General features: G+C 42.2%; 3 protein-coding genes across 8 annotated transcripts in view; 1 reads left to right on the top strand and 2 right to left on the bottom strand.

The window, feature by feature from the left end:
• FAM149B1 (family with sequence similarity 149 member B1) overlaps nucleotides 1–22708 on the top strand; it is a 205297-nt gene that overhangs the window by 60316 nt on the left and 122273 nt on the right. The gene's annotated exons all lie outside the window — the stretch shown is intronic.
• On the bottom strand, nucleotides 1373–8175 carry MRPS16 (mitochondrial ribosomal protein S16). 2 transcript variants are annotated; one of them, XR_008916820.1, is made up of 4 exons: nucleotides 8012–8175; nucleotides 7037–7297; nucleotides 6208–6464; nucleotides 1373–5870 (listed from the first exon to the last, which is right to left on the bottom strand). XR_008916820.1 is itself a non-coding variant. In XM_001362561.4 (3 exons), exons 1-3 carry the CDS (start codon nucleotides 8022–8024, stop codon nucleotides 6340–6342), a joined length of 399 nt encoding a protein of 132 aa, XP_001362598.2. In that variant the 5' UTR covers nucleotides 8025–8175; the 3' UTR covers nucleotides 6186–6339. The 2 variants fall into 2 exon arrangements, 1 of the variants encoding a protein (XP_001362598.2); XM_001362561.4 differs by lacking the exon at nucleotides 1373–5870 and having other exon boundaries at nucleotides 6186–6464.
• CFAP70 (cilia and flagella associated protein 70) overlaps nucleotides 11013–22708 on the bottom strand; it is an 85718-nt gene continuing 74022 nt past the window's right edge. For all 5 annotated transcript variants that reach the window (XM_016428168.2, XM_016428169.2, XM_016428170.2 and 2 more), the window contains exons 25-28: nucleotides 20280–20369; nucleotides 14291–14392; nucleotides 11915–11962; nucleotides 11013–11321 (exon numbers count right to left, since the gene is read on the bottom strand). In XM_016428168.2, the coding sequence (XP_016283654.2) occupies nucleotides 11241–11321; nucleotides 11915–11962; nucleotides 14291–14392; nucleotides 20280–20369 (321 nt within the window). In that variant the 3' untranslated portion in view covers nucleotides 11013–11240. The remainder of the gene's footprint in view (nucleotides 11322–11914; nucleotides 11963–14290; nucleotides 14393–20279; nucleotides 20370–22708) is intronic.

The following is a 22708-nucleotide window of genomic DNA, read 5'->3' on the forward strand; positions in this document are numbered from 1 at the left end:
AGAGCCGTAGACCATGGGGCAGTAACCAACCTATCTCGAACCCAGCCCAACCTGGCGAGCGCGGGCCGGGGGGCTCTTCTGGTATACTGTCTTCCCGGCCTCCTCCACTTCTCCCGGGCGGTTTTCAGGCTTTGCTTGAAGCAGAGACCCACCTATTCCGTCCCCACTAATTATAGACTCGACTGAATCTGGGGGAGTTTGCAGCATAATGCTGACGTTTTTGTTCATGTTTCTAAAAGTTTTTGTAGATATGTTTAAATTTACTTTATTGATTTCCCCTAGTATGTTAAAGTTTTTAAAGAGGAGCCAGTGCTGCTGGACATGGCAATATTTAATCCGTATTGTTTGAATAGTGTTTAAATTGAAGTCTCATTCTAGCTAGAAAAGCTATTCTAAAATCGTGGGGGTGGGGGGGGGATTTTTTTAAATTCTAAACTACTGAAGTTTGCTTGACCAGGAAGGGTGCCCCATTCACTGATGTTGTTGTTGTTTCATCTTCCCAATCCCTTAATGTAGAGCTCTCCCATAGAGTCTCTCCCACTAAAGGGCACCACCGAGAATGCCGTTTCTTTGCTTTCTTTGCTCCAGTATTCTATTGGATATTTTCAGGAGCTCCTACCAGTACCTCAAGCTCAGTATGTTCAAAACCACATTCTTCCTATGTTGATACTCTAGCCAAAAAAATCTTCAACGGTTCCATGCCCTGATGAATAAAGTTCAAACTCCATCTTGGCATTCAAGGACCTTCATTCTAGTTTGACAAAAGAAAGTCCCTATCCTTCAGGAATTCACCATTTGTTGGGACAGACAACTTGCAAATATATACAAAGCTAGCTCAGGGAAGTTTAAATAGGAAGTAATTAACAGAAGAAAATCACTAGACTTAAGGATCTTGAGGAAGGCTTCCCAGTTACAATGTCCTCAAACAAGGCATCTCCTAACATTATACACAGTAACTGCAATATTGTGGAACTATCAAAGAGTGATAGACTTTGCTACTAACAGCAATACAATGATCCAGGACAATTCTGAAGGAATTATGATAAAGAATGCTGTCCACCTCCAGAGAATGAACTGTTGGAGTATAAATGCAGATGAAAACATAAGATTTGTCACTTATTTGAGAATATGTTTGAGGGTTTTAGTTTTTTAAGATAAAAAAATATATAATATAGAAATACATTTTGCATGGGAATACATGTATAATCCAGAAAAAAATTAAACTATTAAAAAACAAAAAAAAAAGAAAGAAAACAAGACATCTCTCCAGTCCCTGTTCTTTTCTGCTGGCTCACCCCTGTAATGCACAGTGCACAGGCTAAGTTTTTAGTAGAATGACTTAATGTAAGGGAAACATTAAATCAGACTCATCAACGCATGAAATCCAACTTTATTCATCTTGAGTAAAGTTGTGAGTAAATTCATCAGAGGCAAACTGAGGTAGACTGAGCAAAATCCGTTTATCACAGACATATTTGCAACTTAACAGAGCAGGTTAGACTGGCCACCTATGTAAAGTCAATGACCACAAAGAATAGGAAAGAATCCTTTTTTTTGGTTTGTTTATAGGCAGGAAAAGAGGCGTCTGGCTAGGTGGGGAACATTACATTTGGCTATACTAAGAGAAGTGATTTGGTATTCAAGTGTGGCTAATGCCTCTCTCTGACAATACAGGAATAGTAATTGCTTTATGTAAGGACTCATCTCTTTCTTGTAGTCCTTGTTAGATCAATACTACTAGCCTGCTCCTTTGAAGAAGACCAAATCTCCCCTAACTGCACAAGGACAGGCAAGGGCAGATGACATATCTTTCTGTTGAGGATGGCACTCAGTTAAGCCTGTTGGGGCTTACAGAGAGCAACCAGATGGCTCGGGGATTATCAGCATGAATGATAACTTTTTCTATTCAACCACAACCAAGAAGTGTGGCTTGACAAAATGGGGGAGTAATAGGGCCAAGTACAGAATTGAAATCAATTATTAAATGATACAGAATAATTATTTCCTCCATCTAAAACATACAATTATCTGTTTTACAATGCAGACATTAACTCCTCTAAAGAACAAACCACTAACCTGATTCCTATGGGTGCCATCAGCAAAGAATGTCATACCAGTGCTCACAAAAGTTTCTTTAGGAGAAGGCTGATGCCTGAGACCTCTGGCCAATTTTTCTGGTCCTAGCTTGACATGTCCACTGGTTGCTTTTAAGTTATGACTGGTGGTCTATTATCTAGTTTGTTAACCACAGTTTTATTGGTAGATAATTATATAAACTATTAAAGTTGTGTGCAATATTTTCTCATTGATAGTTTGTCCAATTTGGGGATTCATATATTTATTATTTATGGAATACACATCTGTTATTTATTGTTGAAAAACAACTTAAAAGAATGCACTCTCATAGCAAAACTCAAAACACAAACAAAAAGGAGCCAATTATCCTAAATTATCATACTTGGTCACACAACATGCCACCCTTTTGCTGCTGACTATCTTTGTAGCCATCTGGGATGCTCTGGAACCAAGATCACAATTATAATTAAAACAATAATTCCAAACATGCATCTGTCTCCCCATCCTTGGGATTGGAGCAAGCAGTCCATACAAGCATCAGTTTCACATGAAGCTATAAAATACATTTGAACAAGGTCTTAATGGACAAGAGATGACTCCACCATGGGATGGATCTCCTACTTGCCCCAGAAGCTTTAGGGGTAGTCCACGCAAGCTACCAATATATGGGTAGATACTGCAGTCATTAATTCCCACAATCTCTGTCCTGAAATCTTTTTTTCTGATGCTAATAATCATGCCATTTGTAATATCTTTCTTATGAAGTAGTCTTTTTTTTTTATACCATCTCTTGGTGATGTTTGAGCCGTTGTTGCTCTCTTTTGGTCAAATTCTGATGTGGCTCCAATTGAAAGACTATAACCTTTCTACTTCTTGGAAGGTTTAGGAAGAAATGTGTCTGTCCCTTTCTGCCAACCACTGAGGGGTGTGGTTTTTCCTGGTAGGTTTTCCACTGTCCCCTTGATAATATTTTCACGATATGCCCCATATCTGAAATTATTTCCCTCTACAGCTTAGTCTGACAGTTTCTTTCAAGATAGTTCAAATCCCACCTTCTGCTCAATGTTTTTCCTGGTCTCCAACACTATTAGTACCTTTTCTCTTAGATTTCCTCCAGTTATGTTGTCTATAATCTTATGTGTTGTGAAGATTGATTTTAGCTATTTCCTGATTGTAACAATACTTAGTTTAACAAAATCAGGAATGTCTTGGGAGCTTTATTCTATTCCACCCTACTTAGACCATACTTTCGGAGAAGATAAAGTTGTAATCTCCTGATCGAACAATGAAGGTACTTAACTCTTACCTTGCAGTAAAGCTAGAACTTTAAGCTAAGTCTATTTTAAGATCTTACTACAAAAATGTGTTAAGTAACTATAAAGGTTAAATTAATCACAAAAAGGTTAAGTAATTCACAAAAGGTGAACTTAAAGAAGTGTTAAGTAACTCTAAAGATATAAATCTAATCAAAAGAAGGTGAGAACTAAAAGTATGGGCAGGCCTGGAGAAAAGCCTTTGGTAGATGTGAAAATTTAGAGGAGGGAGACACAAGGGTGAAAGATCTATATATTGGCTCATTTCCTCTCTCTGGTACCTTTTGCGGCGGAGAATTAGCTGATAGCAGCATGCTGGGCCTTTTGGTATCTTAGCATGGATACAAGCTATTGTCCTGTTTGGTGGTGAGTTTCTGGCTGAATTTTCCTCCTTTTCCTTCCAACTTTATCCTCTTAGAATCCTCTAATCTTCTTCAGAGACCTAGAGGCGGGGATTTTAAACTCCCCCTGGCACATGCCAGGCAGGAGAAATCCTATATCCTCCTCTCTCCTCAAATTTCTCCCCTCTATATTAATTAAATTACCATAAATTTCCAGACTGACTTGGGTATTTATTTTATTTGAGATTTCCCTTGGCAACCAATTAAATCTAGATTTAAGTCACAACCCTAAAATTATCTTTACAGTGTTCAAATAATATTTGTGTTCCGTCTCTCACATTGTGAACTTCCTAAGGCAGTGATGGCAAACCTATGGCACAGGTGCCAAAGATGGCAGACAGAACACTTTCTGTGGTTGCCCTCCTCACCCAGAGTTCATTACTAGAAAGACACAGGGACTCAAGCAGAGCTGCTCTCCTCCCCCCTCTCCATCATGCCTTAGGACATTTTTTCACACATATACCCTATGCTTAGCAGCCCAATGGGAATTCACAGGTGGGTAGCTCACAGGCAGCAGAGCTGGAGGGGAGCAGAGTGCCAAGGTCACTCTCTTTCTCTATAGGTGCTGAGGACATATATCCCATCACCCATCCCTCTGCCCAGCAGCTCAATGGGAATGCTTCCTCCCTCTCCTATGTGGAGTAATGGGAGGGAGGGGCAGCATTCTGTCTCTAATAGGTTCACCACTACTGCTCTAAGGCATGGAGTTTTTGCCTTTCTTTTTTATCTCCAGCACCTAGCACAATGTCTAGCAAGTAGTAGGTGCTTAATACTAGTCCTTTCAGTTGTGACTGATGCTTTAAGATCTCATTTGGGGTTTTCTTGGCAAAAAACTAGTGGTGAGCCATTTCCTTCTCCAGCACTTTTTTGACAGATGAAGAAACTTAGTCAAACAATATTAAACAACTTGCCCAGTGTCACACAGCTAGTAAAAGTATCTAAGGCCAGATTTGAACTCAGAAAAATTAATCTTCCTAACTCCAGGCCTGGCACTCCACTTTGCCACCTAGCTGCCCCTTTAAGATGGTCCAAGATGCTAACATTTACAATGGTTTAAAACTGAAGGAATGCACTTAAAAATGAAATTCTAATAAAATAAATTATTCTGCTAAATAAGTAGGCACGTTAGAGACCAACATGGTTATAATGAACTCTCCAATGAATTCAGATTTGAAAAGGATAAGTTCAAAAATATGAGACACATAAATGAGGAGAAATACCCATGAGGCAAGAGTGACATGAAACTAATGAGAAAAACATTGAGCAGTCTCAAGCAAAAAATGAGGTATGATTTTGGGGAAAGTATTAACAATAACAATAAGAGGGGGAGGTGGGAAATTGGAGCAAGATAGATGAGAAGAAATAGGCATGCAGCTTGAAATAAAAAAAAAGTTGACTTATTTTGCTTAAATCTCCTTTGACAAGGAGAACGATCTTCATACTGGAAAGAATAACAAAAGGATCAGGGAGTGGGGAGACCTGAAGCCTAATGGTGGGAAGATAGCAAGAGAATACATAGTTATTCTGTAGAAGTTCAAGTATCCTGACCTGGACAAATTATATCTCAAGTCACAATAAGAATTTATTCACTGTAGTACCTAGACTTCAGACACTGGAAAGGTGAAAAAAGATGGATACTGTAATCCAGAGGGACTAGAGTTTGGATATCAGCCTCCTCAAGTGACTTATTTGGTGGTTTTTATATGTTATTATATATAACATATATAATGTTATAACATTCTGGATTTCACCAAGGTATTTGTTAACATCTCTGAGTCAAGATGGAGAAGTGTGGCCTAGATGATCATTGTTAGGCATTTGGACTAATTCATTAATGGATAGTCTCAAGGAAAGTTTTTCCTCATCTGCTGAAGGGCTCTATTGCTTCATTCGATATTTTTATTGGTGGCTTTTTCAGGTGACAAAGTAACCATCTGATCTATGCCAACTGTTTAAGACTTGGATTTTTCGGTCTCAGCCTCCTTCAGTCCATCTTCTATATAGCCATCCTATGGAGATTCCTGAAGCATGTCTGTCATCCCTTTACTCCTCAAGGAGCTTCAGGAACTCCTTGTAGCCACTAGGATAAAACATAGAACCCTTTACTGGAGATTTAAAACACCTCACAATTTGGATCTCATTCACAGATTCCCCATTATATCCCACTTTCATCTCAACTCTTCCGGAGCTCCCTTCTAACTCTTGAGATTCTGTATCCCAATAATTCCCTACAATAGCCTGCCCAAGGCCAAAATTCAGTCTTACCCAGTTATCAAAAGCTAGGAAAGCTAACAAGCATTGAGGCCCAAATCTAACCTAGATACCTAACACTAGAGCCAAAGCTGCACAGCAGGACTACCTCATTCTACCTCTGCTCTAAAAGAACACATAAAGCTCTGAAAAGTCCCTTTATTCACCTCAGAACAAAACAGAACAAGTTCTTAGATCAAAGGGTGCCCCCCACGGCTCCTAGAGCTCAGCAGAGTGTCTGCAGAGTACACGTTCAACAAATGCTTCTTGATTCCACTTGCAGGTCCTGCTCAGGCTGCTCAGCTGGCTGCTGTCTCTGGGCTTACTGCCTGAGAAGCTGAACTGGCTTCAAGAGCTCGTTTCCTGCGAAGCCTCTCAGCATTTGTGACGGTCATGGGATGCAGAGGGAAATATCCAGAAAGACCTGAAAGCAGAAAAATGTCCACTTACAAACACAAAGCCATCCTTTCACTAGCGAATCCATCTCCCGGCAACTAAGGAGCCTCCCCACCCACAGTAAGTCCCCGCAGGGCCCACAGGGAAGTCAGTTCTGGAACTGTTGGGCCCTGCGCCCTGGAACTGCCCAGATCTCTCTCCAACTGACCCCCCTCCATTAGAAAATGTTTACTCCTCCACTCAGGTGGCCATATCCTCAAAAAAGGAAACCGAACTGCAGAAGGTTGGCTGTTTTTGGTCCTGCCACCTCTCAAAGTGAGGATATTCCTCCCAGCTGAGAAGGGCAAAACTCCGGCTAGCCAACATTCTCATGACTAGCAGGGTCGGGAGGCGACCAGGAGAGGCTTCTTCAAACTGAAAACCGAAATTAGGATGAGGATTCAAGCTTCCCATTCCTAAACTGGGGCAGGGGGAGTTTGGCCATGCAAGCAATGCCCCTCGGGGTGGTCCATGAACACCACCACATTAAACAAGATCCCAAGGGCGACACGGGGTGCCCTGACTGTGCGGAGCCCTCTAGAACAGATGGGGCTGCATTACCTAGAAGCTTCTCCACAGGCTTGGTGAGATGCGCCCCGGAGCCCATCCAGTGCCGGATCCTTTCCAGGTTAAGGCCAACAAGCTTCTCCCCACTGGTGTTGGGCAGGGGGTCATAGCAGCCCAGCTGCTCCAAGAAGGGGCCATCTCGGGCCCGCTTGTTGTAAGCAGCCACGATTCGGTAGAAGGGCCGATTGGTGCAGCCGCTGAGGGCTAGCCGAATGGTCACGTGGCCACCTCGGTAAGACTTACAGAGAAGAGAGGCTGTGGGAATACAGACGGTTAGTCAGCGCCCCAGTGGCCAAGAAGGGCAACGCCTTTGTCCCATGGTGCCCCAGTTCAAATGGTCCTTGCCGAGCCCGGATCCTACCATGGCAGCTAAAGACCCCGTTCGTGACACACAGTAGGTGTTAAGTAAAGGTGGACTCTGAACCTGCTCTGAACCCCGAATCCGCTAATGGCGTGGGCCACTCCCGGGACACTTCGACCCGGGGTCTGTCTGTGACTTCGAGACACCTAGTCAGCTTAGTACATAGAGCCATTTTAGTTCAAATCCAGCTTCAATAGCTGGCTGACCTGGGTGAGTCACTTAACCTTGTTTGCCTTAATCCCCTGGAGAAGAAAATGGCAATTTTAAATTTTCCCGGAAAACTCCCGAGTGTCACAAGGAGCCGCGATGGAACACCACCGAGGGGACTCTGCGGCTGTAGGCCTGCAGCCCAAGTGAAGGATCGGGGCACAGGGATGAGGGCGGGAACTACGCCTCCGTTTGCCCAATCCCCGCCCACCGCACCGCCCCCTTAGGCAGCAGCCTTTCATAGGTACGCATCTATCCTACCGCGCCTGCGCACAATACGCTCGCTGATTGGATCCTCCAGCGCTCTCCTCCCTTCATCCTACTTTTCTTGCCCCGTCCCTTCTCCTAGTCCGAGCCTGAGAGGTTACTGTACCCCGGCTCCCCCCGTGGTAGTCACTCACTTAGATGGACCATGGCGGGCTAGATGGAGACCAGACGCCGGGGGTCTCTATAATATCCGTAGAGACCTGGGACCTCCAAAGCTACAGCGCCGGAGCAAGCTCGCTGCAACCACCGGAAACGAGGAATTCTCTGCGCCTGCACATAGAACCCGGAAGTGCTGTCTGCCTTTGTCCCGCCCCCTTTAAGTCACGCTAGGCTACACGCTCATATCTTTCCCCTCGGTTTTGCGTATCAAATACTGGGCGGGATAAGAGGGCAGAAAATTAAATCTCCCTGGCGTACCTCCTCGGGGTGGAAGGGAAGAGGGGAGAGCGTGTGCTTATTATAAGTATTAACAAAATCCGTGCAGGATAAGGGCAAGGTATTTGGGGAATCAGAAAAGGCTTCCTGCAGGAGTGAGCCAGAAGTGAGAAGAGTGAAGGGAAGATGAGGTGACTGGAATAAGCTGCCACGTCGGCCGCTTGCTGTTCTTACAAGTTTAGAAAGGCTTTAAAAGCCAAACTTTGGCTCCTTTCATATGTAGAAACAGGAGGTATAGTGATGGCATAGTAGACTTGTGGTCTAGGAGTTGAGTTCAAATCCAGCCTCTAGAGGCTGTGTGACCCTGGGCCAGTCATTTACCTGCTCTCTGCCTCAGTTTTCCTGATCCTTGAAATGGGAATAATAGCGTAATAGGTTTGTTGAGAGGCTCGGATCCTATACGATTTGTAAAGCTTTCTACAAATGCTACTCTTAGAGCTACATAAAGCATGTACTAAGCACTTATAACGGGTCAGGCTCAATGCAAAGTGCTGGTAATATTTATATTTGGTCCTGAAAGGCAGGAAGAGCCTTGGAATTGATGCCGCAGGAGAGTGGGACCTTTAAGAAAATCCCTTAGCAGCCTTGTGGAGAAGGGGCTGGGGAGGCCAGGAGACACCAATAAAGTGACATATCGCCCAGGTGAGAGTGATGAGCGGCGGAGAGCCCAGAGAAGCCGGGCTGGGAACGTGCCACTCGCCGTGGGGGAGGGGAGGGAGCTCTGTTCTGGACAGGCTGGGTTGGAGGCTGCCCTGGGGAGTCTCCGGCCAGCGTGGGTCTGGGAGCTGATGGCAGCACCCAGTGACAGTGTAGAGAGAAGAGGACAAGTCCCAGCCCTGAGTTAGAGCCACGGTCGCGGGGTTTATACAGATGATGATCAGGCCAAGGACAGACCAGACAGTGGAGGAAGAGCCACAGCGACGGGGAAAACCCAGAGAGGAGGCTAGAGAGGGCCAAAGGAGGGTAAGGCTTGAGCAGAGTCAGATCTGGCAATTAAGCTGTCGCTGGTAAGGCTAGAAAGGGCGGTTCTTCATGAGAGATTAGAAACCAGATTGAAGGGAAGCAAGTGATGAAACAGGGCTGGGGGCAGCTCAGAGAGTCAGGCCGGGAGAATGGGAGGGCCTGGGTTCAAATCTAACCCCAGATACTTCCTCTCTGTCTGTCCCTGGACAAGTCACTTAATGCCCATCACCTAGCCCTGACTGCTCTTCTGCCTTGACACCAATACATAGTATTGATTCTAAGATGGAAAATAAACATGTTTTTTGTTTGTTTTTTAAAGAGGGAGTCGAGATAAGGCAAGTAATCAAACCTATTTTTGAAGCTACAGCTACAGCCACATACACTGCTAAGGGAAGGGTAATGCAGAGAAAGGATGAAACATTTCCTGATCCCAAAGAGCCAGTATTTTGGAGAGGAAGGCAACATGGAAATAACTGGGTACATATAACAGGCCATACTGTAGAGGGAAAGGATCTAGCATCTGGAATAACTGGAAAGGCCTGCAGAAAGTGAGATTTGAACCCAGGCATGAAAGAAATCGGGGATTCCGAGAGGTGGGGGTGAGGAAGTTTGAAGACGCTCAAGAACAGTCATCATAAGGAGAAGAATATAAGGGTCAGAAATGGGAAAGGCAGGAAGGAGCCAGGATGTGAAGGATTTTAAATGCTGGAGGACTTCCTATTTGAAGCCACTTGGGTTCATTCAGACCCCAAGCCTGAGCTTTGGAGAGATCCTCTCAGCAGCTGGGAGGAAGGGGGAGTGGCAGGGAGGAGAAGCCTGTTGCTGGAGGCTGTTTGGGCCAGTAAAAAGAAAGTTCAGAGGAGGGGAAGGCTGGAGGAACCAGGAGCTTGAGCTGTCTCTGAGGCGTAGGGTTCAAACTGTCCATTCAGCAGTTGTGAGCGGAACCTGATGCTCTGAAGACCGCAGTCATCCACATAGAGATAAAAAATCAACCTAGAAGAGCTGATGAGACGACTAAGGGAGAGGAGGTGTGTGCTGTGAAAGGCAATATAGCTATAGGAGGATCCCTGAGGAGACGGGTCTAGGAGGAGACGGGCATGGCGACACGTCTACTTTCTTCTTTAGCAACAGGCCATGGAGAGCCCAGGACTACAGCCACAGGAGGTGGTGGCAGCTTTGTCTACGACTCCGGGTGGACCCCTCGGGTTAGGAGAAATCAGCCAGTGCGGTGCTTCTCTGCTCTTCCTCAGGGGCAGATCTCTGGAATCTACCTACACAAGGGACTCTTGCTTCACTATAAAATGATGCCTCTACATCACATCCTGCCATTAGTAAGCCTGAATAGTGGTGTGGCATTACCTTGCTTTGCCACTCACTGCTCTGTCTTAAGAGGATTCTCTGCAATCAAATCATGCATTTTAGACTTGGAAGACCTTAAAGTCATTTTTTAAGCGAATCCTCTCTTGCAGTTATGGAAACAGGTTCAATGATGAAAGAACTCGCTCAGGATTACACAGTGAAGAGCAGGCCTCCGAGCAGAACCCAGCTCTGAGGACTGGCCTAGGGCTCTCTCCACGGGACGATACTGCCTTTCAGGGTCACCCTAGAAATTCTGGTAGTGCCACTCCCACCTCATCTCACCCCACCCAGGTCTGACTCTCCACTAGAGGGCGCTGCCTCTCATTCTGACACTCCTACTCTCTTTGTCCTCTCACCAGTGCCTAGATGGCCTTCATATCTCTTTTTTGTCTTTTATTATCCTTATTGAATAACAGCAGTAAAGAAAAGAAACATTCAACAAACAACAAGAAGAATAAACAAAACCAAAGAGCCTGCCAAAATGGACCGGTTTCTGGGGCAGGTTGTCTTGTTCTCCAGCTGCGGAATTAGTCCGACTCCAGGATTCAGAGGCTTGGGAGGTCTCTTCCCTATAGTCAGACAAAAGAAGCTCCTTCTGGAAGGCGGTCAGAAGGAAGGGTCCCCAAAGCCAACCATCTCTTGCACTCTGTGGATCTCCTTGAGCAAATCCTCGTTGCCCAGCTTCAGCTGCATTAAAATGGAGAGGCTGTACTTAGATTAAGTTGGCAATGTTTTACTAAAATCTCAAACCACTCAGGACCCCACATTTCACATTTCTCATTAGGACTGCATGCTCTTGGAATTTCTTGCTATCTTCCAAGTAATGCCATTCGAAGATCTCAAAGGAGCAATAAACCCCATTTGCTGGCCAATGAGAAGTGTCCCAATTTGATAACCTTAGACTCTTTGGGCTAGGAAGGGTCTGAAATTTAGCTCAGCTCCTTACTGAACATATTAGTAAACTAAGGTTCAGGGTACTTAAGTGCTAGATCACCCAGCTAGCCCATGACTGAGAGGGAACCCAGCACTGCTCATTATACTATTATAGAGAAAATGGATAATAAATACCCATAATCACTTAGTGAAGGAGCTATGTTACAAAACCTGCCCCATGAAAAAAAGCAGATGCAATGTTAAAAAAAAATAGGGCATTTCACAGTGATAATTCTCGGTTAAAACTTGACAAAACAGCAGCCATTTCTTCCTGAATTAAACCAGCCCTCCTTGGGGCAATGTGGTTTCCATCCTGAGCCAAACCAATAGGGGAATTAGAGCCAAACCTTCAATGTGTATTTGTAGGACTGTTCTGCTTCTAGTCTCCTCCCAGCCTAAAAAACAAAACAAAAAAAGCAGCTAGTGAGGATTGTGTATAAGAAATACTTTAGTATTTTAAAAGATTCATGATTTCATATGAATGAAGAAAATCAATGCAATGAGAGACAAGTGTGTTTGTAAACAACAGGGAAGGAGCTAATAAATAAGGAGAGATTGACAATGAAATAGGGAGGGAATGGTCAAAGGGACAAATTCAAGAGATAGAGATGGTTTAAAGAGAAGAATCAACATCTCTTCCTTGGTACCTGAAACAAAAAAGGAAAGGATTTTCAGAGGAGTACTGAGATAGGTAATCAGAATAACAGTTGACAGCTTTTCTGTCAAGTAGAAAATGAGATTAGCTGCTAAAATAGAGGAGAGCAGGATAGTAGAAGGGTCTGAGTACAAGGTGGTTTAGAACAATCCTGGCAGGAAGCATGATGCAGAGTTCATCAGGGAAAAATAAAATGGCAAAAATAAAAATAAAAGATGATGTGTGTATATATAGTAGGAGGCCTTCACTGAGATCAGAAATTAGGTATCTGTTGTGTACCTGATCAGTGTGGTAGAACAAATTCTTCAAGGAGCGTTCAATAGCCCAAGGTTAGAAGTACAGAGAGAGATGGCAGGAGAAGAGGATATGATCAGAAAGGGAAGATTCTTGAGTTTTCAAGGTCATGGAAGCATCACAGTTAGGAATCATGGTGAGATCTCAGATATGACCCATCCTTGTGAGTGATGGAAATAGAGTAAACATTTCTGCCACAAAAATTGAGAAGGTTCATTACGTGGAAGGCAACAAAAATATTTAAATACTTAAGTGCAGCTACATCCCAATCAATGGGAATCATGAGTCCTGTCAAATGGTTTTATCATTTAGATTCATGTTGCATATTTCCAGTGGGATAGAACCAATGATTATATTTAATATACTTTTAACTTCAAATGATGCAAATTCAAATACATGTAACCAACCAGTTGCCAGGATTCATTCATTGTTTGCAATAAGGGGTATAAAGGCAGTTTGGGGAGGAGAGAAAACCTGGGAGTCAGATACTAAATACCTCCAATAGGGACCTGAGTCTGGTAGATTCCAGCAACATATGACTGTACTGGGTAAAACAGAGGGTGAAGTCAGAGTGTGGCATCAGAGGGAGGAAGTGGTAATTGGGACCAAGGGCTATGCCATCAGCTCCCGCTGGTCCAGTCTGTTAGAAGTCATAAGAGAATGAGCAGCCCTCACTGGAAAAGGCAGCTTTGGATGTGGTCTCTTATCAGGGAAGCTGTTCAGTGGAAGGAGAGGATATGGGTCCCAGATAGTAGGGCTGAGCTAGGAGGAGAGTGTGGGGAACAACAGTTTAGATAAAAGGGACTTTCACTTCCATAGAAGTCAAATTGGAATCCCAGGGATTAGGGTAGCAAGAAGTATTAGTTTGTTACCCTTAAGACACAGGAAGGCCAGTTGATTGATGCCCTTGCTCTCCTGGGTCCTAATGACATTAATTGGTTCCTCAATTAATCCACAAAGAATCAATTAGCTCTACAATGTTACAAACATTGTTCCATGAGGATGTTAATGAGATCCCTGATAAATAGTGCTGGTAGGGACAATTTATTCAGAACATTCCTGTAAACAAACCTGGGTTGTTGTGAAGATAAAGTAATGTTTAAGAAAACACTTTGAACAAATTGTAGAATTCAAAAAATGGCTGGAAGAGCCCTTACACATCCATTAGTCATCTCCCTCTTATTTTACCGAAGCTGAAGTGCAGAGAGGGAAATCAACAAGAGGATGCAGCTATTAAGTGGCAGAAACAGGACTGGGACTCAGTTGGATTCAGGCTTTTCAAGAGTTTTATCCCCAAGGAGAAAATTTCAGTTACTCATTCATTTCCTTTGTTAGAAATCCCAAACTCCCTGGAACTCAAGCATCGTGATGCCTACTGATGTCCTTGATAAGGAATCTAATGAAGCCAATAGGCTGTATTCCATATCTTATTTTGTTGCAAACTAGTGACTTCAAAATGGAAAGATGCTGAAGGAGTCACCATCTCTTACACTGAACCCAGTAGGGTGTGATTTGGTCACTCTCGTGTGTCCACCCCAACCATTATCTGAACCTCCTGGTAATCTGAGCCCCCTGGAGTTGGCCCATTGGGGAGCACTTTAGAAGAATACTGGAATTCTCAGAAGATAAAGCTGGGGCTTTCTCTCTAGTGAACATCTTTGTTGGTTTGCAAAAATGAAATAGTTACAAGAACAATCCTGCCCTTTTTCATTCTCCGGCCCCTCCCATCCCTCACTGGGAAGAAGCTTTGTCTTGTGGATAGCTGGAAACTCACTTTTAGACAGACCAGAGTCAGATAGGCCCACACTTCAGCATTGTAGTTGTTCATGGCATTGGCTTCAGAAAGGGCATCTTCTGCCTCTGTGAGCTCCTCCAGCTTAACAGAGAAAAGGTAACATGAGCTAAGAGTCAGCATTGCAAAAACCATCACACTTTTATGCCATCTTAATGTCGAAGCTCCTTATAAACACAATTCAGTAATTTCCTTCTAACTACTGTACTTGTCCAGTTCAAATTCTAAGTTTTCTCTTTATTTTTTAACCCTCTAAGAGAGAAGAGCAAGAGCTAGGCAAACAGGGTTAGGTGATTTGGCAGGGTCACACAGGTAGGAAGTGTCTGAGGCCAGATTTGAACCTAGGACCTCCCATCTCTGAGCCTGGCTCTCAATCCACTGAGCCACCCAGCTGCCCCTCATGTGTGATTTCTGTAGGTATCCTTATGGCATCCTTTCCAGACAGTCCACTTTCTTGGTTTGGGGTGTTGGTGATTTTCTTTTCCTAAAATTACTTTAAAAGATCTTAAACTTTGGGTCTTGGGATAATTATATAATACCTACCCCCTGAGGGTAAATTTCCTTCACACATGTCTGAGGCCACATTTGAACCCAGATCCCCCTGATTCCAGGCCTGGCTCTCTATCCACTATGCCATCTAGCTGCCCCTAAGGTTTCTCTTTATAATGTGAATCTGAAAATACTCTTCTAGTAAAATGCTAGAATAGGCCAGACAGTTTTATTTTTCCCTAAAAAAAATAAAAGTACATGGATAAGGAAAGGGACTGTGATTTCCCTGACATAGGGCAGAGGTTCTCAAACTTTTTGGTCCTAAGACCCCTTTACACTCTTAAAAATCATTGAGGACCCCAAATAGCTTTTGTTTTTGTATCTCTTTTTGTATCTTACATCTATTGGCAACTACTATATTAGAAACTACCAGAAATTGGAACTGGTGATAAACTATTAATACTCTCATTATCATCAATTAATTGATTAGTTATTAGTATACAGGGTATTTTGTAAATTATTAATGAAGAGTGGCATTCAACATACTCAGATTTCTTTAATGTCTGACTTAATGAAAGACAATGGTAATAATAGTTATCATTTATATAGCATCTATATGTATCAGGCATTATGCTAAGCAGTTTTCAAATATTCTCTCTTTTAAGCCTTCCAACAACCTTTGGAGATAGGTGATTTTATTATTCCCATTTCATAGTTTGCTGGGAACCATTAGGCCATGACGCCTTGACAGAGTCACACATGGTAGCTGAGGAGACCACAGAGTGGTCCTTGGCAAGATTTGGTTGCCCACCCCAGTCCCCCTTTACATGCCCCTTACCTTTGAAGTGACATGATCATTATTCCCCCTAGTCTCAAAAGAAATAATGCAAGAGCAAAACACCTCTACCCTAATTCCCCAAAATATCACTAAAAGATCAGACCCTCAAACCCTATCCCAAAAGACTATCATGGGTTAACTTTTACTTAGGTACATAATTCCCAGCAAAACCACAGCTACAGGCCAAGCCCAAAACTTTTCCACTCACAGAAACCTATTCTCATGAAGCCAGCACACAAATCAATCATAGAGGCCCATACAATAAGTACAAGTACATCAAGCTTCAATATGCCTCAGTGACTTGATTACACAAGTCAGTAACTCAGGAACTCCCTAGAAAAGAACCTTGAGAAATGACCAGTCTAAATTTGAATTGTGTTCCCAGTACCCCTCAACCTCAATTATATGATTGTTGAATTGTTTTTTAAGAACTGTTGATTAATTATTTCTTTTTGTTAAAAGTAATAAGTAATTTTCCTTGATTGTTTGTAAACTCAAAACTTCTCACAGGGTAATGAGAAAATTAAGCCACCTGTGACAAAAGCATTTATCTGGTATACTATCTGTAATCACAATATAAGAATATAGAATATTAATCAAGTGATTTGTTAAAAGTTAATGAATGTATCACTTTTCCAATTATTTCTCTTTGAACATGTGTGTTAGGTAATGTGTCTGTGTGCCAAGAAAATGGGTATAAAAATAAAAACTAAGCATGGGGATGGCAGAGCAGCTATCAGATGCAAAGCAATCCCATGGCTGTAATGATTAAGCTGTCTTCCATTTGTTATTTTTGTTGACTGATCATTTGTCACCAGTTGGGAACTCTTGGAATCGCAAGTGAGGCTGAACCTTGCCCATGGCAATAGTTGAGGAAACTGAGGCAAACAGAGGTGAAGTGACTCAGGGTCACACAACCAATAAGTATCTCTAAGTTGGATTTGAGCTTAGGAATTCCTGGTTCTATACCCAATACCAATACCCACTGAGTCACCTAGTTGCTTTAGTAGACAGCTGGATTACCATATCTGCTTTTACACTCAATCTTGCATTTTTTAGCGGGGGAGGGGGGGAGGTATGAAACATGAAGAAAATCTGGTCTCACACAGATATATGGTTGGAAAAAAGAATATTTAGCAGGCAAATAACAATACCTCATGAAACACTTGGAAGGGTTTTGGGAACCCCCTACTCTCACCCCACACACATACAGTTCCAGAGGCCACACTTTGAGAATTCCTTGCGTAATGAATGCCTATGACTAATGCTGGTAAAACATGACTGATTTCATTGACTCCACAAAAGAATAATGTGCAGTGAAAGCAGCATTTCTGAAGACTATTAGTTTCATGGGAACAGGATTATAAACCAATTACATGACATTACAGTAGTGGTTGGCTAATCTTATGGTTGGGTTAGTTATGGTATATTAAAAATATGCCTACAAATGGCAATGAGCAACTGGAGCAGTTTAAGATAATGCTTTTGGTGGTGTAAAGAAGCATCCCTTCAGGTAAACCATGTAGAATAAGCATTTTTGGATACTGGTAGATATGCTAATCTAATAATGCTAATAAAATCTTAATGCTAAAATCTTATGCCCTAACTTCATTAGCATGCCATTAAAAGTTTATCTTGGGGGTATAGGTCTCAGAATTTTTTGAATTAGTGGCAAAAAAGGCATAGTCTTCATCATAGCCTTTTGACTTACTGGCTAGGTGCAGTAACTCACCCATCCCAAGGCATTACACTAAAAGCTTGCCCCTATCAGGGAGAGGCTTTCTAACCACTACATATTAGTAGATAGAAAGGAGAAAAGAGTCCAAAAAGCTACAGCTCAGCTGATGATAGCAGTCAATAGTTCTATGGTTGTAAAATTTGCACAAATGTCCAGAAGAGGTAAATCACAAACCAGAGCATATTACTAGAACATATTATGTATTACATTACTAGAAGACATTAGCAACTCTTCAGGGTTAGAGGTGCAAATTTCCCTGGCCAAGGTTAGGTAACACTATAGATAGAACCCTGGACAAAGAGTCAAGAAGACCTAAGTTCAAATCCAGAGACTTAATAGTTGTGTGATCTTAAACAAGTCATCTCACTTCTGGCTGCCTCAGTTTCCTCAACTGTAATACCACTTATCTCCCATGTTTGTTGTGAGTGTCAATATGACATATAAGAATATTACTGTCTACTGAGGCCATTAGGTGGCTCACTAGTTAGAGTGTTGGGCTTAGAATCAAGAAAACATAAGTTCAAATCCACCCTCAGACATTTATAAATTGTGTGATTCCGGGCAAATCATTTCCCCTCTGTCTGCCTCAGTTTCCTCAACTATAAAATGGGAAATAATAGCACCTATTCCCCAGTGTTTTTTTGACCATCAAGACATGTATATTTTAAACCTTTATCTTCTGTCTTAGAATTGATACTAAGTATTGGTTCCAAAGCAGAAGAACTAAGAAGTATGTGAGGCCAGATTTGAACCCCAAACCCCTTGTCTCCAGGCCTTGTCTCCCTATCCACTAAGCCACTCAGTTGCCCCCAAGGGTTACTTTCTTTCTTTTTTTTATTTAATTAGTCAATTTAGAACATTATTCCTTGGTTACAAGAATCATATTCTTTCCCTCCCCTCCTGTAAGGGTTAAAATTATGGTTGAGACTGAATGTAATAATTATATTTGGTCGCCAAGGAATTTATTTTTAAAATCCTAATGAAACACCCAAACTCAGCTGGAAATTTTATGGTGATTTAATTACAACAGGAAGAAGAAAATATTAGAGGGAGAGAGAGAGGGGGAGAGAAGGAAAGGAGTTTAACTCAGCTCAGGCTGAGCCAAAGCGGGAGTTTAAGGCCCAGGAGAGCCAAGGCAGAGACAGGAGTCAATCCTTATCACTCACATGACTGATCTGAAGGAAAGCTGTCTGCGGGGCTCCTCCAAGTTTTGAACTCTAGCCTTCTCCACAGGAAGTCATGAGAACTCCAGAGGCTGTTCTCTACCTCACTTCCTGCATCTCACATGTGCCAATGGTAGCTCAAACTTGACTTAGGACAGCCTAGAGGGTTTTTTTTTGCACATGTCTTTTCTTTGCACATGTCTGTTGAAGGCCATTTTCTCAGATAATTAAATTTTGAGTTTGATGCAGACCTTCTTAATCTTGTTTAAACTAAGAAGGGTAGAGAATGCAGTTTCCAAGACCTGATTCTGTTATTCCAAGTATCTCCATTGTTACTGATCAGGAAATAGCTAAATCACATCTTCTAAAGAATGGTCTGATTAGGGTGGAATAGTTTTAAAATTCACACTCCCCCACCCCTTCACGTAGCTGACTTGCAATTCCATTGGGTTTTACATGTGTCCTTGATCAGAACCCATTTCCATGTTGCTGATGTTTGCCCTAGGATGTCTATACACTTTAGAGTCTATATCGCCAATCATATCCCCTCCACCCATGTAGTCAAACAGTTGTTTTTCACCTATGTCTACTCCCACAGATCTTCCTCTGAATGTGGATAGTGTTCTTTCTCATAAATCCCTCCTAAGTTGTTCAGGATCATTTCATTGCCACTAATGGAGAAGTCCATTACATTTGATTGTACCAGTGTTTCAGTCTCTGTGTACAATGTTCTCCTGGCTCTGCTCCTCTCGCTCTGCATCACTTCCTGGAGATTGTTCCAGTCTCCATGGAATTCCTCCACTTTAGTATTCCTTTTTGCACAATAGTATTCCATCACCAACATATATCACAATTTGTTCAGCCATTCCCCAATCGAAGGGCAGCCCCTCATTTTCCAATTTTTGGCCACCACAAAGAGCATAGCTATGAATATTCTTGTACAAGTCTTTTTCCTTATTATCTCTTTGGGGTACAGACCCAGCAGTGCTATGGCTGGGTCAAAGGGCAGACAGTCTTTTATCGCCCTTTGGGCATAGTTCCAAATTGCCCTCCAGAATGGTTGGATCAATTCACAACTCCACCAGCAATGAATTAATGTCCTCACTTTGCCACATCCCCTCCAGCATTCATTACTTTCCTTTGCTGTCATATTAGCTAATCTGCTAGGTGTGAGGTGATACCTCAGAGTTGTTTTGATTTGCATCTCTCTGATTATAATGGTTTTAGAACACTTTTTTCATGTGCTTATTAATAGTTTTGATTTCTTTATCTGAAAACTGCCTATTCTTGTCCCCAAGGGTTACTTTCTTATGTCATTGTAAGTCCTTTCCAAAAGCCATTCTAGGAAAAGAACAAAACCTTTCCCTTCATTTATGGGTTTTTTTTTCTTTTCCTTTTCCCTCTCACAGTGTATTCTACAAAGAAAGCAAAGAGAGTCTAAGGTCAAAACAGGGAACAAAGACTTTCTAGCCAGAATCCAGGCCTCAGCCAGATCAAAGGTGGTAACTTGGCCTTCGGTAGCAGAAACACATGGAAGTATGTTGCTATAGTCATTGGACCTGAGCCGGAGAGTCAATTCTGTTCCACTTAGCTCTGGTCCCCTCAGCAAGGCTGAGTGAAAGCTTTTCACCATGGGAAAGGTTGATGTGAGATTCGTGCTGTGTGGTTACAACAACTCATGCCTCAGTAATACTCAGACAAGAAAAGTCGACTTTTAACACTCTCAAAACTTAATTCTCTTACCCGGTAGCAGGCGATTCCCACTCCCAGCCAAGTGAGGCATGAAGGTGATTTTTTACAAGCCATCAGGTAGGTGTTCTTTGCCTTTTCGTTCTGTAGAAAGAGATGGGACAGCATGCAATTCATATTGCAAGCAGGAACTATGAAAGTCTGTAAGTTAACTTCTCTCCAAAACAGTGTAAGTAAGTTATTGGACTTCATTTACATCTTCTGCAATTCTGCTAGCTATCACAAGGGGATTGGTAAGAAAATCAGATGGAATATACTCAAAGAACCAGGCAAAAATTCCAAAGAAGCCAGAGATTTCTGCAAAAGCACTGCCATCTTTATCTACTAACAGTTTGGGGGTCATAGTTGAATCATGCCTTCAATCCAGGAGTACCCCATCCCCTGTAAAGGATAATTTTAGCATTGTGACCTAAACTATATTAATTATTGGTCACCATGGATATCCGAAATAAAAAAATATTCAAGTCAGCTGGAAATATATGGTGATTTAATTAATATAGTGGAAAAAAATTAAGAAGAAGGTAGAAAGATAGGGTGTAGGATTTCTCCCATGGAAGATTAGAGGCTCTAGGAAGATAAAGTTTTGGAGAGTAAAGGAGGAAGGAATCAGCCTGAACTCCAAGAGGGCTCAGCCAAGATGCCTGAACCTGAATTAGCTCAAGGACAAACTCACCGCCAAAACCTAGACAAATAACTGCCACCATGCCAAGATGTCAGAACGCTTAGCATGCTGCCAGCCAGAGCTGCCTCTCTGGGAAAAGAGGGTGAAGAGAGGAAGTGACATGCCCTATATAAATGTTTTTACATCACTTTCCTGTGTCTCATCTGTACCAATGTTAGCTTAGCTTGACTTAGGACAGCCTAGGGGTTTGTCAGCTGTTTCTGCACATGTCTGTTGAAGGCCATCTTCTTAGATACTTAATCCTCGAGTATGGGTACAGACATTCCTGATTTTGTTAAACTAAGTAGGGTGGAGCAATGTAGAGTTCACAAGACCTGATTCTGTTAGACCAAGTATCCCCATTGTTACAAATCAGGAAATAGCTAAATCAAATCTTCTAAAGTACAGTCTGAGTAGGGTGGAATGGTTTTAAAATTCACACTCTCCACAAAATGCCTTCAAAGAAAAGAGGATTAGAAAAGTCTTCCTGGGGGTAACAACTCCATCAAGAACAATTCTTTTTTTGGTACTTTATGGGAGATGAGAACAAGAAGTGTATCTGGCACAGACCCACTAGTCAGGCTCCCTAGATATACCTATTCATAGCCAGAAGCCTCATAGATCCTCTCCAGTGCATTTTGTCAACTTTTAGTCTAATTTGTCCCAAATAGTAGAGATATAGCTATAATGAGGATTAAATCAATAAAAGAGCCGGTGGTCCCAGGAGTCACTTCCTTGGAGGCTGTCCTGAGGAGGAGTTTAGTGAAAATAGCAGGTCCTTGAAGGGTTAAAGTAAAATTTTAATAAACCTCTCCTTTTTTTTTTAATTGTAGGCCTCATATTTACCAGCAGAAACTTGCTTTGGACTTTGGCCAGAGGTCTCAGCAGCTTCCCAAGGTCTGTGACTGTCTAAAGATAAGCATTTTTCTTAGATTAACCCTTATTTTACAGAATGTGTTTTCTTCATGACTCTTGATTAAGTTTTAAGACACATTTTGCCTAGCTGTTTCTTGGAACTCAGGACTCTGAGAACAGTTAGGCAAAAAGCCTTCTTTGTTTGAGGCCAATAATAATCCCCTTCTGGAAAGTGGATTTTTGCAGTCTCCCCCATGGAGAGGATGCTCTGCCTGGTGCTTTCCTGAATGGGACCCCAAAATGCTGTATCCCAGGACTTCCAAGCTATGTAAAATGGAGATTGGAACCCTAGACTTCAATCCCCAGAAGTCCTTGGTACTTCCCAGAATTCCCTATAATATCACCTGAGTCCTCACCTGAGTGCGAGAACACAATTTAGTATTTAAAGTGCTCTCTGCCTCCCAAGCTCTCTCTTCTTCCGCTTCTAAGCACACGCGTCTCTCTACTCGACATGCAAGATGTAGTAAGTGAATTGTGAATGGACTAATCAGCCCTAGGCACGTGCTTTTCTTATTTTGTATTTTTTTATTTCCTTGATTTCTAATAATCTTTAATAAACCTCATAAAAATATAATACTTTTAGTAGAAAAACTAATTTAATTTTTACAGTTAGAATATTCAGGTGTTGGAGTTTCCCCTATTTGGTGATGTATCTTTCTTTTCTATCTTATTATTGCTGGTATTGCTCTTATCTGTATATTCCTTTTGTGTTTTCTGTTGTAAGCTAAATTGCTGGATATTTGCATTATAATAATAAACCTACTTTTTTCTACTTAAAAATGCTGTGGAGAACTGTGTCTTATTGTAGAAACAAATCTTGAACCAAAAAGAGTTAAGCAGTTGCAAA

This window comes from Monodelphis domestica, chromosome 1 (assembly GCF_027887165.1).
Source record: "Monodelphis domestica isolate mMonDom1 chromosome 1, mMonDom1.pri, whole genome shotgun sequence".
Lineage (NCBI taxonomy): Eukaryota > Metazoa > Chordata > Mammalia > Didelphimorphia > Didelphidae > Monodelphis > Monodelphis domestica.

Bases quoted from the DNA above. Each gene is read 5' to 3' on its own strand.
- MRPS16 (XM_001362561.4), bottom strand. The intron at 6,465-7,036 runs GTAATGCAGCCC...TTCTGCTTTCAG, and splicing joins GCCTGTGGAGAAGCTTCTAG to GTCTTTCTGGATATTTCCCT.